At 33.2% G+C, this 16,657-nt stretch overlaps 1 protein-coding gene across 3 annotated transcripts in view; it reads left to right on the top strand.

Annotated features, from left to right (window-relative positions):
• LOC118201766 (SHC-transforming protein 1-like) overlaps positions 1-16,657 on the top strand; it is a 141,256-nt gene that overhangs the window by 6,694 nt on the left and 117,905 nt on the right. For all 3 annotated transcript variants that reach the window (XM_085819043.1, XM_085819042.1, XM_085819044.1), the window contains one exon: positions 5,448-5,518. In XM_085819043.1, coding sequence (XP_085675169.1) covers positions 5,448-5,518 — 71 coding nt within the window. The remainder of the gene's footprint in view (positions 1-5,447; positions 5,519-16,657) is intronic.

The following is a 16,657-nucleotide window of genomic DNA, read 5'->3' as shown; positions in this document are numbered from 1 at the left end:
TTGTGACATCAGCAATTATGAATGGAAACTGAAAATCACGACGTAATCCCAAATCAAGAGTTAGCGTTTTTATGCCATAAGTGGAAATATCTGTGCCATTAGCTGCATACAGTTTGTATTCAGTTTTACATTTATTCTGTGAAGTAGCAGGAATTATGCTTACGTCAGCTCCGCTATCAATAAGAAAGTGCAAATTTGATCTTCGGTCACGAACGAATAAACAAAATTTGCGACAATCCTTCATATTTTCTGCAGCAGCGTTTGCCGCTGAACCTACTGCAGATTAGAGTTTTCCTGGTTTTTGAAATCGTTTTTTACCCAAGCACACGGAGGCTTGCATTTCTCTGGAATGCATTTTGCTCCAAAACGAAAGTGATAAAAACAAAATTTGCCAGTAGGGTCATATCGTTTACGAGATCAGCTTCGAGATCGTGAACGGGAATTACATAAATCCGAGTCCCTGCGTCTTGAGCGAATGGTTATGTGATCAATTTTTTGTTCAAGAAAGGTAATTCTTTGCAACAAATCATTTGCGGGAACGGAAGGAGCATTAGCACTAAATACTTCTGGTTTCCGATTCATATCACCAATTTTATCTGCCATAGACGCTAACTAGGTTACATCTTCATTACTAACTAATAATATACTAATTCAGAAGTCAAACAACAAAAATCAGCGTTATATTTACAAAATTTTCATAGGACTAGTTTTGATGGTTTTACTGAACCACCATCTTCAGCTGCAAAACCGCAAATGAACAAGATAGGAAATAATGATTAGATAAGATAAGAAAGCCTGGATAAGAATAAGCAAGTGGCGCCATCTGTTGGTGAAACCAGAACTGAAAGATAATTTCTTTAAAGGCCGAAGGCAAATTTGGATTGGAATTAGGATCGTTAACTAGAACAGAAAGATTTTTATGAATGTGAAATGCCTCTAGAAAATCCAGTTCTCCAATGGAAGATGTTTTTTGAATAATTTTGGCAGCAGAAAAACTGAAAGTGTGGTTTTCGGACCAACAATGTTGAGCAACAGAAGACTTCTGTGTTTCCTTTTTTCTAACATATGCCTCATGTTCCTTGACGTGAAATTTTAAGGCTCTCTTAGTTTGGCCAATGTAAATTAAACCACACTGGCAAGAAATCCTATAAATACCCCAGGAATTCATATCCGGAATGGGGTCCTTGAGTGTGGAACTCGGAATTTTATTGATGGGAGAATAAACAACCCAAAAGTTAAATTTCTGCAAAATATGTGCAACTTTATAGCTAATTGATGGAAAGAAGGGAATGACAACAGAATTTTTATAATCTCCTAAAACAAGAGTGTGCCTTTTAGTGTGTTGAGATGAGAATTTTTTAACTGCTTGCTGAATAATGTTGGGTGGAAAGCCCCTGTCAATAGCTATTGCTTTCAAATAATTTAGTTCTTCATCAAGGGCTAGTTTGGAGGAGCAAACTTGAAGAGCACGGAAAACATAGGAATAAAATGACACTAACTTTTGTTTAGTCGGATGACATAATTTAAAGTGTGGTGGAAGGCAAACCGATGAAGGTTTACGGTAAACTGTAGTACTGAAGTTGGATGTGTTACGTGTGACCAGAATGTCGAGAAACGGAAGAGAATTGCAAGTCTCAAGTTCAAAAGTGAACTGAATAGCAGGATCAATAGAATTCATTGTTGAAAGAACTTTATTTAAATCATCTTTATTACCTTCAAACAGAGTAAAAGTATCGTCTATGTAGCGGAACCATGTCAGGAAGTTTAAGTTTTAAACAATTTTGATTCATAATAATGCATGTAGATATCAGCCAGGATGGGACTGAGGGGGCTTCCCATGGCTAATCCCTCAGTTTGCTTGTAATATTTATTTTGGAAAACAAAATGTGTTTGTTTCAAACAGAGTTGATTGAGTGAGAGAAATTAGATCAATTTCGATGTGAGAGAAATGAAATTCGCGAAGTCTGGTTTGTAGACATCTTAATGCACCCTCCACTGGGACATTGGTGAATAATGATTTTACATCAAAAGAAACCATGAGTAAATTACTAGGAGAAATGTTTTTAACTTTTTTTACAAACTCTATTGAATTTTTTATGATGTAAATGTTATTGTCTAATAGAGTTGAAAATTTAGAAACTAAATATTTAGCTAATGGATACGAGGCAGTACCTAATTTGATACAATAGGGCGGAAAGGAATACCACTTTTATGAATTTTGGGAAGAGCATATAATCTGGCACAATTCGCAACAGATGGGATAAGTTTTATGATTTACACCATAAAAAATTCAATAGAGTTTGTAAAAAAAGTTAAAAACATTTCTCCTAGTAATTTACTCATGGTTTCTTTTGATGTAAAATCATTATTCACCAATGTCCCAGTGGAGGGTGCATTAAGATATCTACAAAGCAGACTTCGCGAATTTCATTTCTCTCACATCGAAATTGATCTAATTTCTCTCACTCAACTCTGTTTGAAACAAACACATTTTGTTTTCAAAAATAAATATTACAAGCAAACTGAGGGATTAGCCATGGGAAGCCCCCTCAGTCCCATCCTGGCTGATATCTACATGCATTATTATGAATCAAAATTGTTCAAAACTTAAACTTCCTGACATGGTTCCGCTACATAGACGATACTTTTACTCTGTTTGAAGGTAATAAAGATGATTTAAATAAAGTTCTTTCAACAATGAATTCTATTGATCCTGCTATTCAGTTCACTTTTGAACTTGAGACTTGCAATTCTCTTCCGTTTCTCGACATTCTGGTCACACGTAACACATCCAACTTCAGTACTACAGTTTACCGTAAACCTTCATCGGTTTGCCTTCCACCACACTTTAAATTATGTCATCCGACTAAACAAAAGTTAGTGTCATTTTATTCCTATGTTTTCCGTGCTCTTCAAGTTTGCTCCTCCAAACTAGCCCTTGATGAAGAACTAAATTATTTGAAAGCAATAGCTATTGACAGGGGCTTTCCACCCAACATTATTCAGCAAGCAGTTAAAAAATTCTCATCTCAACACACTAAAAGGCACACTCTTGTTTTAGGAGATTATAAAAATTCTGTTGTCATTCCCTTCTTTCCATCAATTAGCTATAAAGTTGCACATATTTTGCAGAAATTTAACTTTTGGGTTGTTTTTTCTCCCATCAATAAAATTCCGAGTTCCATACTCAAGGACCCCATTCCGGATATGAATTCCTGGGGTATTTATAGGATTTCTTGCCAGTGTGGTTTAATTTACATTGGCCAAACTAAGAGAGCCTTAAAATTTCACGTCAAGGAACATGAGGCATATGTTAGAAAAAAGGAAACACAGAAGTCTTCTGTTGCTCAACATTGTTGGTCCGAAAACCACACTTTCAGTTTTTCTGCTGCCAAAATTATTCAAAAAACATCTTCCATTGGAGAACTGGATTTTCTAGAGGCATTTCACATTCATAAAAATTTTTCTGTTCTAGTTAACGATCCTAATTCCAATCCAAATTTGCCTTCGGCCTTTAAAGAAATTATGTTTCAGTTCTGGTTTCACCAACAGATGGCGCCACTTGCTTATTCTTGTCCAGGCTTTCTTATCTTATCTAATCATTATTTCCTATCTTGTTCATTTGCGGTTTTGCAGCTGAAGATGGTGGTTCGGTAAAACCATCGAAACTAGTCCTGTGAAAATTTTGTAAATATAACGCTGATTTTTGTTGTTTGACTTCTGAATTAGTATTTATTTGGCGTGTTATTGTGTCTTAACTAATAATATATTTTTTATTGAGTCAGGTATCTTCTCCAGCCATAAAGTTTTGATTAGATTTTCAGAGACATCTGTAGTAGCAACTGATCTCAACTTCTGCAAAAGTTGGCTTGGTTTCATGTCTCCAAGTTCGATACCAGTAATCAAACGTTTAATGCGTACATTTTCACTTTCTTTGAATAACTGTAATAATCTAATTTTAGCATCCGAATATTTTGTGGCACTATCGTTCGTTACAATGTCCCAAATATTTTCGACGAACTTAGGTTCAAGCTGTGGAACTAAATAATTAAATTTCGTTTCGTCTGAAACGATATTACTAATTTTGAACTGAGCTTCAACTTGAAAAAACCATATTTCCGGTTTATCAGTCCAAAAAGGAGGTATTTTTACACTCACCTTATGAAGCTCCGGTGACTGCATCGTATCTTTCATAGCCGTTTCAGAAGAGTCATTTGTTGACATTTCGAAAATTAATCAGGGTCACCACGATGTAGCCTTGGCTATTAATGTTTAAAATTAATTTATGACTAGGAACAGCATGAATTATAAACAAATAGCTAAGTTATTGCATTTTATTTCCCAGCTATCGAAATGCGACGCTACGAGCAACGTTTTGAAACCAAAACCTACGCTAACGTTGCTACGAGCAATGTTTTTTTTGAATAGATAAGCAGAAATTGAATGAAAAAATTCATTATTATGTTTTTCATTTTTATATTCATGTGTTTAATTCTACGGACTTAATAAAATTTTTAATTAAAGTATTGAGATTTAAATAACTGTTATTTCATTTTTCCGGAAAATCATCCCAAAAGATTCAGAAATAAATTATTCCGATTTATGCACAGTTGGTTACTTCTTCAGAAAGGAAGTACTGTGCATATGATTACCAGCATAACTTGAAAAAACAGAATATTAACATGCTTTAACACTTAGCTTTCATTTAGCTCTGTAGTTTGCTCAATGTATTTATTTAAGAAGTGAAAGAAAATCTCTTTCTTTTTAAATTTAAAAATTAATGGATTGCTATTAAAATTGGACTCAAAATGTTGTTATATAAGAGTACAATAAGAGTTTAAAGAATTTTTGTTTTTTTAGTAAATATAAAAAATTGCACTTTATTGGATTAAATAATTAAATTTTATGTTTTAATGTATCATAATTTTTAACCCCTCATTGAAATTTTTTTAGTATTATTGAAAAATTTATATTGTCTGTTTAGAAATTCTAACAAAGAAATATATCATTTAATGATGACCATAAGAACAAAAAGTATATTTTACATATTGTTAAAAGCAAACAATTAAAATTTCTGCCTTTTGATTTCTGTAATGAAAAATAATTATTTTCCCCTCAATGATTATTTTACATGTATAGTTTCAGTCATTTTGATACTAATTGAGTAAAACAAAAATAATTTTTGAAGCATTTGCTTACATATTTATTTATTTGCAGAGATTTTAAATTCCTATATAAATAATAGAGAATAGCATTTAATAAAAAAATGCAGTTATTTTTTGTCTTGGTTATATTTTTGTGAACAGTTGTAACTCTAACCTAATACTAATAAGGGATAATAATGTAAATATCTCAATAAATATATATATTTTTTTTGTTCTTTGCATTTTAGTATATTAATATTTTCTCTCTCTCTTTCTCTTTTTTTTTTTTTTTTTTTTTTTCAGTACATTGGCTGTTTGGAAGTCAATACATCTATGAAAAGCTTAGATTTTGATTTCCGATCGCAGGTTGCAAAGTAAGTTATTTATTTGTAGAGCAAAATACAGTTTAGTATTTCATATTTTTAAGTGACCATCCATGAATCCAAGATGATTTTGATGATCTGTGGAAGCAGTCATTCTAGGGTGTTCAGCCTCTATAAGACAATTGTTTCTGTACCTGTGTTGTTCCAAATACAGTCAAAAGTCGTTAATCCGGACTCGTCGGGACTTCGGCGATTCCGGATTATCGATTTTTCCGGATTATAGATCATTAGTTTAAATCTGGTAAGATGGCATGCAAAAATTACAAAATTAAAAATATGAAACCGTAATTTATGAAATAAAGAACAATTATGATCTAAAGGGTATCAAAATTTACAAAAAGAAAAAACTTAATATTTATTTGTTTACTTTATTAAACATTTCCTTCAATGTAAGTTGCTTCGTTTCATGTGATAATACTTTCTCTTTAATTCTATTAAACAGACATAATTTCTTGTTTAGTTACAAAGTTCCGCTGTTCAAGTCCTATAATTGCTGTGTTGAGAATACCGACTAATTTGTCAATCGAAATGTTTTCGTTTTCAATAACCTCTGGGTCACTTTCTTCACTATCGGAAGCGAATTATAATGACGAGGAACTTGATTTAAATCGATTTAAATCATATCAAAGACAGAGTACATCGAGATGAAATACTAAACTTAGTACTGAATTATAATCCAAATAAAATAAAAACATCTGCTCTGAAGATAAGGATAGTGTTGACAGATCAACTTCCAATCCGTGGGGTGAAATTGATAAACAGATTTCGGATTTCAAAACATACTTTCGCTTTGTAGATACAAATTACATATTAGTAAATATATATTGGAAATTCTATTTGACATAATCTTTCTAATCTATCATAATCTAATAATGACGTTTCTGCCCCCCCCCCTCTGCCGCAGAGCAGCGTGAAATTGATAAACAGATTTCGGATTTCAAAACATACTTTCGCTTTGTAGTAAATATATATCGGAAATTCTATTTGACATAATCGAAAGTTCAAGCTTACTTTTATAAAATTGCTCTAACAGTCTGCAAAAAATAATAAGTCGGATCCAATTCGAAGATTAAGGAACAACGCAATCTGCAACATTAACTGAATTAGATAACTTTAGCTTAGCGTATAACTCCGTTACACATTAAACGCGCATGCGCACAAACATATTCGCAGCCGTAAGGGTCTTATGCGCTCTCGTAAAAGCGTGAACGCGACGCATGCGCAGAAAGTTTGTAGCTTTGAGGTCCGGATTATAGATCATTCCGGATTATGGGTGTCCGAATTAACGACTTTTGACTGTAAATGTTTTTATATGCTCTAAGGAATGCTAATCAGTTTCAGAAGTGGTTGCCAGGAGTAGGTTCACTATATTATTTCTTTAATACAAATCTAAATGCTTTTGATGTAATGAATATGTTTGGCTATTGATATTTAAATGCAAATTTCATTCATAAGAAGACTTTTGTTGCAGATAGTTTATTATTCTCAGTTAACATTTTCAGTTATAATTTTTCGTATTAGCTGCCTTATAAACAGAAAAGACTAATAAATTAATATCACAGTATCATTCTTTATGGTAATAACAAATAAAAGTCACAGAATTATCCCATTTTGTATTTTCTATTCTGATATGAAATAATTTTTACTCTTATTTGCATGGTTTTGCATTTTTTCCCCCCAAAGCAAAAAAAAAAAAAAGGGGGGGGAAGAAAAAGAATGGAAAAAAAAAGTTACTAAAAAAAGTGTATGCTTGATTGCTCTCAAAATTGATAGTTTTATTCAAAATCAGTGAGAAACTAAGGAACTAAGGTTACTTCTGTGCCAAATTTTAAGTTTTACCTTGGCCTGTTTCTTTTTCAGTTTGATGCCTTGGCCTGTTTCTTTCTCAGTTTTCAGTTTGATGCGACGGGCCGTTTTTCTTTGTTTTGTGATGTTTCTTGAGGAAAATGTTTTAAATATATTTTCATAGAGTTCTATGATTCATTTTTGTAATTTTCAGAGTTTTGTTCACTTTTTTAAACTTATACATGTTGTATTTATAGGGCATCAATATTTAGAAGCTGTTCATTGCTAAACTTTGATATAGGATCATTTTATCTAAAAACTAGAGATATGTCAACTGTTTGCTCTGAGATATTCTTCATCATGTTACCTACCGTATTTGACGGCATATAAGACACACTTTTTTTCCTAAATTTGGTCTCAAAAAAGTTACCTGCATCTTATACGTGAAGGACACAGGTTAACTTTCAATACTGAATGCTATTTTTTTTTTATTTCAATACTTTTATTTTCATTTTATTTCAATACTGAATGCCTGAACAAAGGTCTAGACACATATAACGTTTTCTACATCTGCTATAATTATTTTGCGCATGCATGAAATATCTGTCACCAAAAAAGCGCCAAAGCTCGAAGCTGATGTTGAAGTTCGAACAGGTTCGACGGTCACATTACATCTATGGAACCTTTCCTTCTTTACATAGACATTTTTTGACTCAGCCAACACACGTGTCGGTATTGGTGCTATTCTGTATAGATTAAGCTATACAATTCAGTATAAACTAGGAGTGTTAAACTATGCCAAAGTGCATGGAAACAGAGCAGCAGCAAGGCATTTCAGTCCACCACCTACTGAAAAAATGATACGTACTTGGCGACTGCTGGAAGATCAACTGAAGACTGTTAAAAAACAAAAACATAACCTTCAATGCCCAGCTCCATCTTGGCCTGAACTTCAAAATGCCGTAAAAATGTGGGTGATAGATAAGTGGAAATCTGGGATAAGTGTTTCAACCAAAATGATAATGAGGCAAAAGGATTTGCAGAAAAACATCGGAATCAGAACTTTTCAGTGTCTGAGGGCTGGTGCTACAGGTTCATGAAAAGGCAAGGCTTATCAATGCACACAAAAACAGCTATTGCACAAAAAATGCCAGCAGATTATGAAGAAAAAATATTAACATTTCATAGGTTTGTTTATGAATGCACACAAGAAAACTTCTTTTGAGCTCGGTCAAATAGGAAATATGGATGAAATTCCACTCGCATTTGATGTACCATACAACAAGACTGTGAGTATTAAAGGGTTTAAATCAATAACCATAAAAACCATAGGTCATGAAAAAACCCGATATACGGTAGTTCTAACATGTTGTGCTGATGGCACAAAATTCCCGCTGTTTTTCATATTCAAAAGAAAAACTTATCCGAAAGAAAAACTTCCAATGGGTGTAATTGTTCATGTTCATCCGAAAGGCTGGATGGAGGAAGCTGGAATGAAACTGTGGTTACAGAAGGTATGGGTGAGGCGACCTGGTGGACTCTTAAGAAAATCCTTTCTTTTGGTTTTGGATCAGTTTAGCACCCATAGAACTGAAACCATAAAGAATAAAGGGAGCGAATTAAAAACCCAGATAGCTGTCATTCCTGGTGGACCTTTGTAGCCTTTAGATATATCGGTGAATAAGCCATTTAAGGAAAAAGTGCGAGAACGTTGGAACAAGTGGATAGGAAAGCCACATCCCACCCTCAGGTAGAATGAAGCGGCCCTCTATTTTACAAGTGCGCGAGTGGGTAAAAAGATCTTGGGAGGACGTAAAGGCTGAAGTAATTGTTAAGTCCTTTAAGAAGTGTGGAATCGGTAATGCTCGTGACGGAACAGAAGACGACGCATTATTCAAAGAAGATGATACTAGCGATGATGATAATGGTGAAAAAGGAATTTTATGGTTTTGAAAGTGATTAAAGTCTTAATTTCATGATAGGCAACGTTTTCCTTGAATCTGTGTTTTTTGTTGTTTCTGCTTTATTTTGTATTATGTTTGATTGCTTGCCGTTCATTCATTTTTTCATTATTGAAATTTACATATCATGTTCAAAATAGCTTGCCATTTGTTAATTTTCCTTAATAAAAGTATGTTTATTATTTGCATTCAATGATTGTTTATTTGGCTTTTACGAAACGTGAAAACTAAAAGAAACCACATTTTAAGTTATTTGGTGCGGACTATTCAAACCTTTTCCCCTTGTGTGTGGCCCTCTAAATAAGGGTGCGTCTTATATGCCTTCAAATACGGTAATTATAATTTAAATGTTTATTACTCTTATATATATATTGTTGCATTTGTTTCTTCCGACACCAGTTGTTACGTTATTTTCTTCCTTCACGCTTGTATGGGGTTCGTGTGGGCTTGGAGTGAATAACGGCGATACTTGATGAAGTATCAAAACACACTTTATTTAGCCAATATTAATCAGGACAGCTCAACAGTCGTCGAAGATGTACTATAAACACGCTGACACCATCAGCGACACAGCCTTCACAGTATCAGGCTAAAACAGGGGAGACAGCTTCACTGCAAAGCACCAGAGTACAGCTTCTGACTCTGCTCGGTCGTTCTCGGAACTCCACGTACTCTCGAGACTCTCCACGTTACAACTCGCGATGCACTCGACGAGACGCAGAGCACAGCTCCCGACTCTTCGGTTCAGTCGTTCCTGGAGCTCAACACGCTCTCTCGATGATGCACTAACCGCCATACACTACGAGACTTTCGGTGCACTTGGCAGTAACTGTCAACTCGATCGACTCCGCAGGGATTGACTCACTTGACGAGACATCAACTTGACACTAACTCTCTGCGTACCTGCAGGGTTTATATAGCTTTTGACTGTTGTTTGAGAACGTTTTGTGCTAAAACGGTAAGAATTTGTTCCAGAAGGTTCTATGGGCGATTCCTCACAAAATATGGCAACCCTGCCTTCCCTTGCCATTTTATGGCAACCCTAAAACTGCTTTGCGGAGAAGCTATCGCACAGCGCCTGTACATTTCGTAACAATTTATGGTACTTACGTATTAACGCAACCACGCCAAAATTTGCATAAATTGCCAAATTTGGCGACCCTACTTACGGCAACCCTACGTGTTATACGTAGTTTTGTAAAAAGAGCATGTGGAGATTCACAAAATTTTCCTGCATTTACGTGTTATACGTAGTTTTGTAAAAAGAGCATCTCCACATGCTCTTTTTACAAAACTATGTATAACACGTAGGGTTGCCGTAAGTAGGGTCTAAAGCCGTAAGTAGGGTTCAACTTATTCAAATTCAAAACCAGAAGGGTTTAATTGCTATTTTATATTTTAAAACAAAATAATATAAAAAACTGTATTAAAAATTATCTGTAATTAATAAATGTACATTTTCTTTCTATTCATACTTTTTACTCAAAGTTACAAATAGCGCCAACATGGTTGCGATAATATGCAAGTACCCAATTTATGAAATAGAGAGAGAAGAAGAAAGTTCCATTATACTTCTCATATTAATTTTGTACTTGGAATTATAAAAATGCTAGCTTGTATAAATCGAATATGCTGTTCATGTGTAAATTGGAGTACAAATTAACGGTTTTAGTTTTTACAGTATAAGTAATGGAAGCAGCACACCTGTAGGCATAGCACTGAATGAAACCTTTCTTTTCAGTATATTTTTTCGTGATTACTATGATAATACTTCTGATTTTGTTACTTTTTTAGAGCTTAATTGTTGAAGCTTCTGGAATATAGATTTTGAGTGTGTACAATTTAAAATTATAAATTTATTCGAATTTATTTTTAACTTTCTTATGAAACTTCGTGCTGTGATTTTTTGTTTGTTTTTGATCTTCTGAGTGTTTCCGTGTACCAAAGATAGTTGTTTAATTGAATTTTAATAGTTTGGTTTGGTACTTAACATATTATCATAACCTTAATAGAAGTTGCCAAATTTTCCATAATAAATTTCCATAAGCCAAATTTCCATAAGCAAAAGTGCTTAATTGTGGCAACCATGCGCATAAACACTTTTCATCCCAACGTGCTCATAATGACCTTTCGGTCAAGCATTGTCACCATTTTATATGTATTCTTTTTGTTCTCTTCTGTTTTTTAGAGTTTTTCTAGACAAATTATGATATTTTTTGGCCTTCAACCCAGTGTTAAAATATTGTTTGCCAGTAGTGAAACAATCTTCAGGAATACAATATTTGGTACTATTCGGTTTTGAGGGCCGAAAAAAATCGCCAAACTATTGTTGATGCCAATGCTGCCAAAAATAAATGCAGCAACCCTAATAATTGCAGCAAGAGAGGAAGTATAATAGTAAATAACTATCTAAGATTGATGTTTTAATTTAGATGAAAGGTTAATTTCATATAATACTTTTTTATTATTATAATTTACATAAAAATTGATAAACATAACTGAATGGATGCCTGCATTGCTATTTCACTACCAATTTATCGCTAAAGCATAATTTTATCTCGTTGGTTGTTCAAACATAATTTTCTATAATGAATGATGCCTTTTCTTTGAAAATATTCTTGGTAAAGTGCAGAATCGTTCACTTATTTGTTTGCCGCTTTTTACAAGGGTAAAAATAATTGGATTTTTCTCAATTTTCTTTTACTTTTTAAGTGAAAGTAGGTCGATGTGTACATAGATAAAGTTAAGGGTGTGGGCAGTGCCATTTTTGTGCAATTCTAGGGTTTTTTTTAAAGTGAAAATAGGTCGATGTGCACATGGATACCGAGTATGTGCAATTCTTAAAAACGTGTCAAGCAGTGGGTGATTCTGGACTTTACCCAAAATTCTATTGCCGTCTTTTCATCATGAGCAATTCCCAAATTGTTAAATCCATAGGATATCAAAAAAGGATTTAAAATCGAAAAAGAATTTAAAAATTAAACTAGTATTTCAATGGCGTCTTAAGAAATATAGAACTATATAAACTTATGCAATCTGAAATCAGCACGTACGATAGATTTGGCGCGCTATTAAATGGGCACGTTTGCTAGATTTGGCGCTTTTGCACAAATATTTCCACTGCAAATTTTTACGGCCTTCAAAACAGAATAGGACCCAATATTTTGTTGCAAAACTGGCTAACGAGAACAGTGATGAGACGAATTTGATTGATAGCTAGCATGCAGTGCTGAGTTTGTGGAATCGTCTGATTTTTTTTTAAGTGAAAAAGATTGCTGCGTACATGCAAAAAAGCACAGCACTAAAAAAATAGAGAAAGATTTTGTTAAAAATGCAGCGTTTTATTTTTTAATGTGTCCTATTATCATTATTTAATAAGTAAAATGTGAATTAAAACATGCTTTTTGGTTAGAGTAGACTTTAAGTTTACTGCTTGTATTATGGCGAAGTTTTTGTTTCATTTATCGCCAAGTTGTTATTTCATTTATGGTAGCCTGAGTAGTTGAATGTTCTGGAAACCCTATTATAGCGTAATCGGGGGCATGATTCTGGGAAATTTTGAATCATTAGATGTTTTGTAAGTGGTGGTTTCTTTTGTGGTGCGTGTTGGTTGTATTGTTTAGACGGTAGAATGGCCAAATGTAGCAAGATAAATTTCTGTAGGATTTGGAACGAAAGGGGAAAAGAGAGTTAATTGACTGGTGTGTAAATGAAGGTTTACTTAATAGCCATTTTAAGTGTCCTGTATGTAGGAAGGATATGCGTCTAGTTGAACGTAAAAACCGTTTGGATGGATTTGAATTGGTTTGTAGGCAGAAAGGTTCAAATGTGGCAATGCGGTTAAACGGATTCGAGTTCAGATAATTTTAGGAAGTTTTTGGGTGCTGTTAAGGAATTTTGTGTGCCACAAACTAAAGACAAAGGAACTTCTAAATAGGGTAAGTGGATATTTGCTTTTTGTAGTGCTTAAATTTATAACATGTTTTCCCTTTTTTTATGTTATTTTATTCTTTGGTTTAAAATGTAGTTTATTGAGATTATGTATTTTTTGTTTGCCTGTATTATAGAATTGGGTGCTCCTTTGACTTTTTAAGTGAAAAATATATCGATGTGTGCATGGACAAAGTGAATAGAGTGCACAGTGCAAGTTTGTGCAACTCTTGGATTTTTTTAAAGTGAAAATAGGTCGACGTGTACATGGATAAAGTCAAGGGAGTGCACAATACCATTTTTGTGCAATTCGGGGATTTGTTCTAAGTGAAAATAGGTCGATATATACATGGATACAGAGTTTGTGCAATTCTTTGTCTTGTTATTTTGGCTTTGTGTAGAGGCGATTTTTGGCGCAAAAATCTCCATTATGCAAGCCAAAATAATAAGTCAAAAAATTGCACAAACTCAGTATCCATGTACTGCCAAAAATCGCCAAGTTTCGCCCAGGGGTATGCTAAAATATATTTTTACCTGTTTTTTCTTTTGATATGTTGATACTGCGTATCGACTTAGGATAACTATTACAGTCAAAAGTCTTTAATCTGGACATCCATAATCCGGAAGGATCTATAATCAGGACCTCAAAGCTACAAACTTTCTGCGAATGCGTAAACATATTGCATTCGCATATGCTCTTACGCATGCGTGTAATACCTTTACGCATGCGCGTTTAATGTATAACGGACAGTATAAGCTAAGCTAAAATTATTTAATTATCTATTTCAGTTAATGTTGTAGATTGCGTTGTTCCTTAATTTTCTAATTGGATCCGGCTTATCATTTTTTGCAGACACTCAGAGCAATTTTATAAAAGGAAGCTTGAACTTCTGATTATGTCAAAAAGAATTTCTGATTCTGGAGCTGCAAATGGATCTACAAAGCAAAAGCATGTTTCGATGTCCATCTAACAAAAAGTGGAATTGCTGCAAAAAATGGATAAAGGCATATCTTTCGTTTCTCTAACCATTCCGAAATCTGTTTATCAATTTCACACTGCTCTGCGGGGGGGGGGGGGGACGTCGCAGCACGCAATGAACTGGAAGTTGATCTGTCAGCACTATCCTTATCTTCAGGGCAGATGTTTTTATTTTATTCTGCTTTTAATTCTTTAATAAATGTAGTAGTTCATCTCAATGTACTTCGTCTTTGATATGATTTAAATCAAATTCCTCATCATTATAAATATTACGAATAAACATCAAATAGTTTTCTGGTTGCAATTTTCTAATTTCGACTATGCGTAATGTATGCTTTACGCATGCGTGCGTTGAAAGAAATGTTTAATAAAGTAGACAAATTAATATTAAGCTTTTTTTTTTTGTAAATTTTGATACCCTTTAGATCATAATTGCTCTTTATTTCATAAATTACGGTTTCATATTTTTAATTTTATAATTTATGCATGCCATCTTACCAGATTTAAACTAATGATCTATAATCTGGAAAAGCCGATAATCCAGAATCGCGGAAGTCCCGACAAGTTCCAGATTAAAGACTTTTGACTGTAATAGTTTGGGAATGTTTTTTAAAAAATGTTATGAGAATCGTGAGTTTGTACCTGATAAGTAATTTTTACCTTTTCATCCATAAAAGACTGCTAGATTGCCCAGGGTGGTTGTGTAAATATGTAACTACCTAACCTATATTTGTTGGTATTTTTTAGGTTCTATTTGTCGACTGATAATATGAACACTTTTTAGCTTGTTACTAAATAAAAAGTATAAGAGATTCATGGTAGTTTTGTCTCTTAAAAATTCAAGCTTAGATTGATATTATTTTTGTGAAAAGATAATTCATTTTTTCTCAACATCAGGAGCAACTAATTTTCCTGAAAAATTCTTTTTAACGGCTTATAAGACATCTCTTATGAAATATGTAGAAAGATGTTAATTTCCAACTTATCCTGACCACTGAAATTAATTAAGCACAAAAATGCCTAACGTGTTTACAGGGTATGTAAATTAAATTAACCTGTTAATGACCACATTATGTTTCAAATGAAGGAAATGATCAAACACAAATTTTTTTGATGTATTAGAGTCGTAATTAAGTGACAAGTAAAGCAGGAAAAAGTAATATTTATTTTTATTGAAGATGCAAAATGTTGCAAAAATAGAACATAAATCAAAACCAATTATTTTTGAAATACATAGAAATCATTGAAACATTTGCTATACAAAGGCACCTAACATTTATTACAAACAGTTATCATTTGACTACAGTATTTACTTCTGTTAATTTTTTTTTTAGGTTTATTTTTCTCGATAATGGGATTTTCTCTATCCTTTGTTGTTTCACTTGAGACTAAATTTTGAAAGAAATATGGTTGATCAACACAGTCTATCAAAAGGAAAACTGCGATTTTTTGGAATATCCTTCCCTTGTTTTCAGCAATCACAGCACATCTTTGAAAATCTGGGAAATTTCAAGTTTTATGGCAATCTTATAAAGTTTTTTCTGTATATTTGATTTAGCTACATCAATAAAATTTGTAAAAATAGGCTGTCACCATTTCTTACTTTTTACTTGCACTCTATATGCTTCACAATAAAATTGTCCAAGAGGTGCACACCATCTATATATTTGCTGTAATTTCCAATGAATTTAAGTTGCTTTACAAATACTACAAGTTTTTTTTTTTTTTTTTTTTTGAGTACCTCTGGATCATTGAAGATAGATAGAATGTATCATAGTTAGTTGTCATAGCTATGACAGAATTGTCGTTTCATTGAATTACTGTGATGCCATGCTTGCATTACTATTGAATTACTGTAATGCCATGCAATTACTGCATTAATGCATTACTGTAATGCCATGCAATGTATTTATAGGGATAATAGTACAAGTTCCTAATGTTATCAATTGCTCCAGCTGCAAGAAATTTGCTTATTAAAAACAACAGATGTGTGACCTAAAGCGATCATTGAAGAGTATGTAACCATTTGAAGAAACAAACTTCCATTACATTCAAAAGATCTATTACAGCATCTTCATCTAGTCCAAGATCTGCCAATATTTTTGAAAATTTTCCTGTGTGTATATAAGAATGACACAAGTACTTTTCATCGGAATACTAGACACCAAAATGTGTACTCACAACAAATGAGTTTTTGTTTGAGAAACATTTTGCACGAATACTAAAATCTACCAAAATAAGGTATCATTTTCTAAATTATAGAAAGTTGTCTTGGGAGGTGGTAACCTCATAAGGCACAAAATTGGCGTTTAAAATATTTAAATAGAGATGAACATTAGCCAGTTTCTCAGTTTTACCCAATGCATTATGATCAGCTAAATGCAATTACTGCTTGATCTTAGTATACATAGAATGTGTCATTTCTTGTAATTTTTTCAAGAAATCATTATATTTTTTAGAGGAAAAAAATCTGTA

Source organism: Stegodyphus dumicola, chromosome 6, assembly GCF_044657685.1.
Source record: "Stegodyphus dumicola isolate Sdum_Otavi_A_Nest chromosome 6, ASM4465768v1".
NCBI lineage: Eukaryota > Metazoa > Arthropoda > Arachnida > Araneae > Eresidae > Stegodyphus > Stegodyphus dumicola.
The sequence above is the reverse complement of the archived record's forward strand: the minus strand, read 5'-3'. Positions and strand labels throughout refer to the sequence as shown.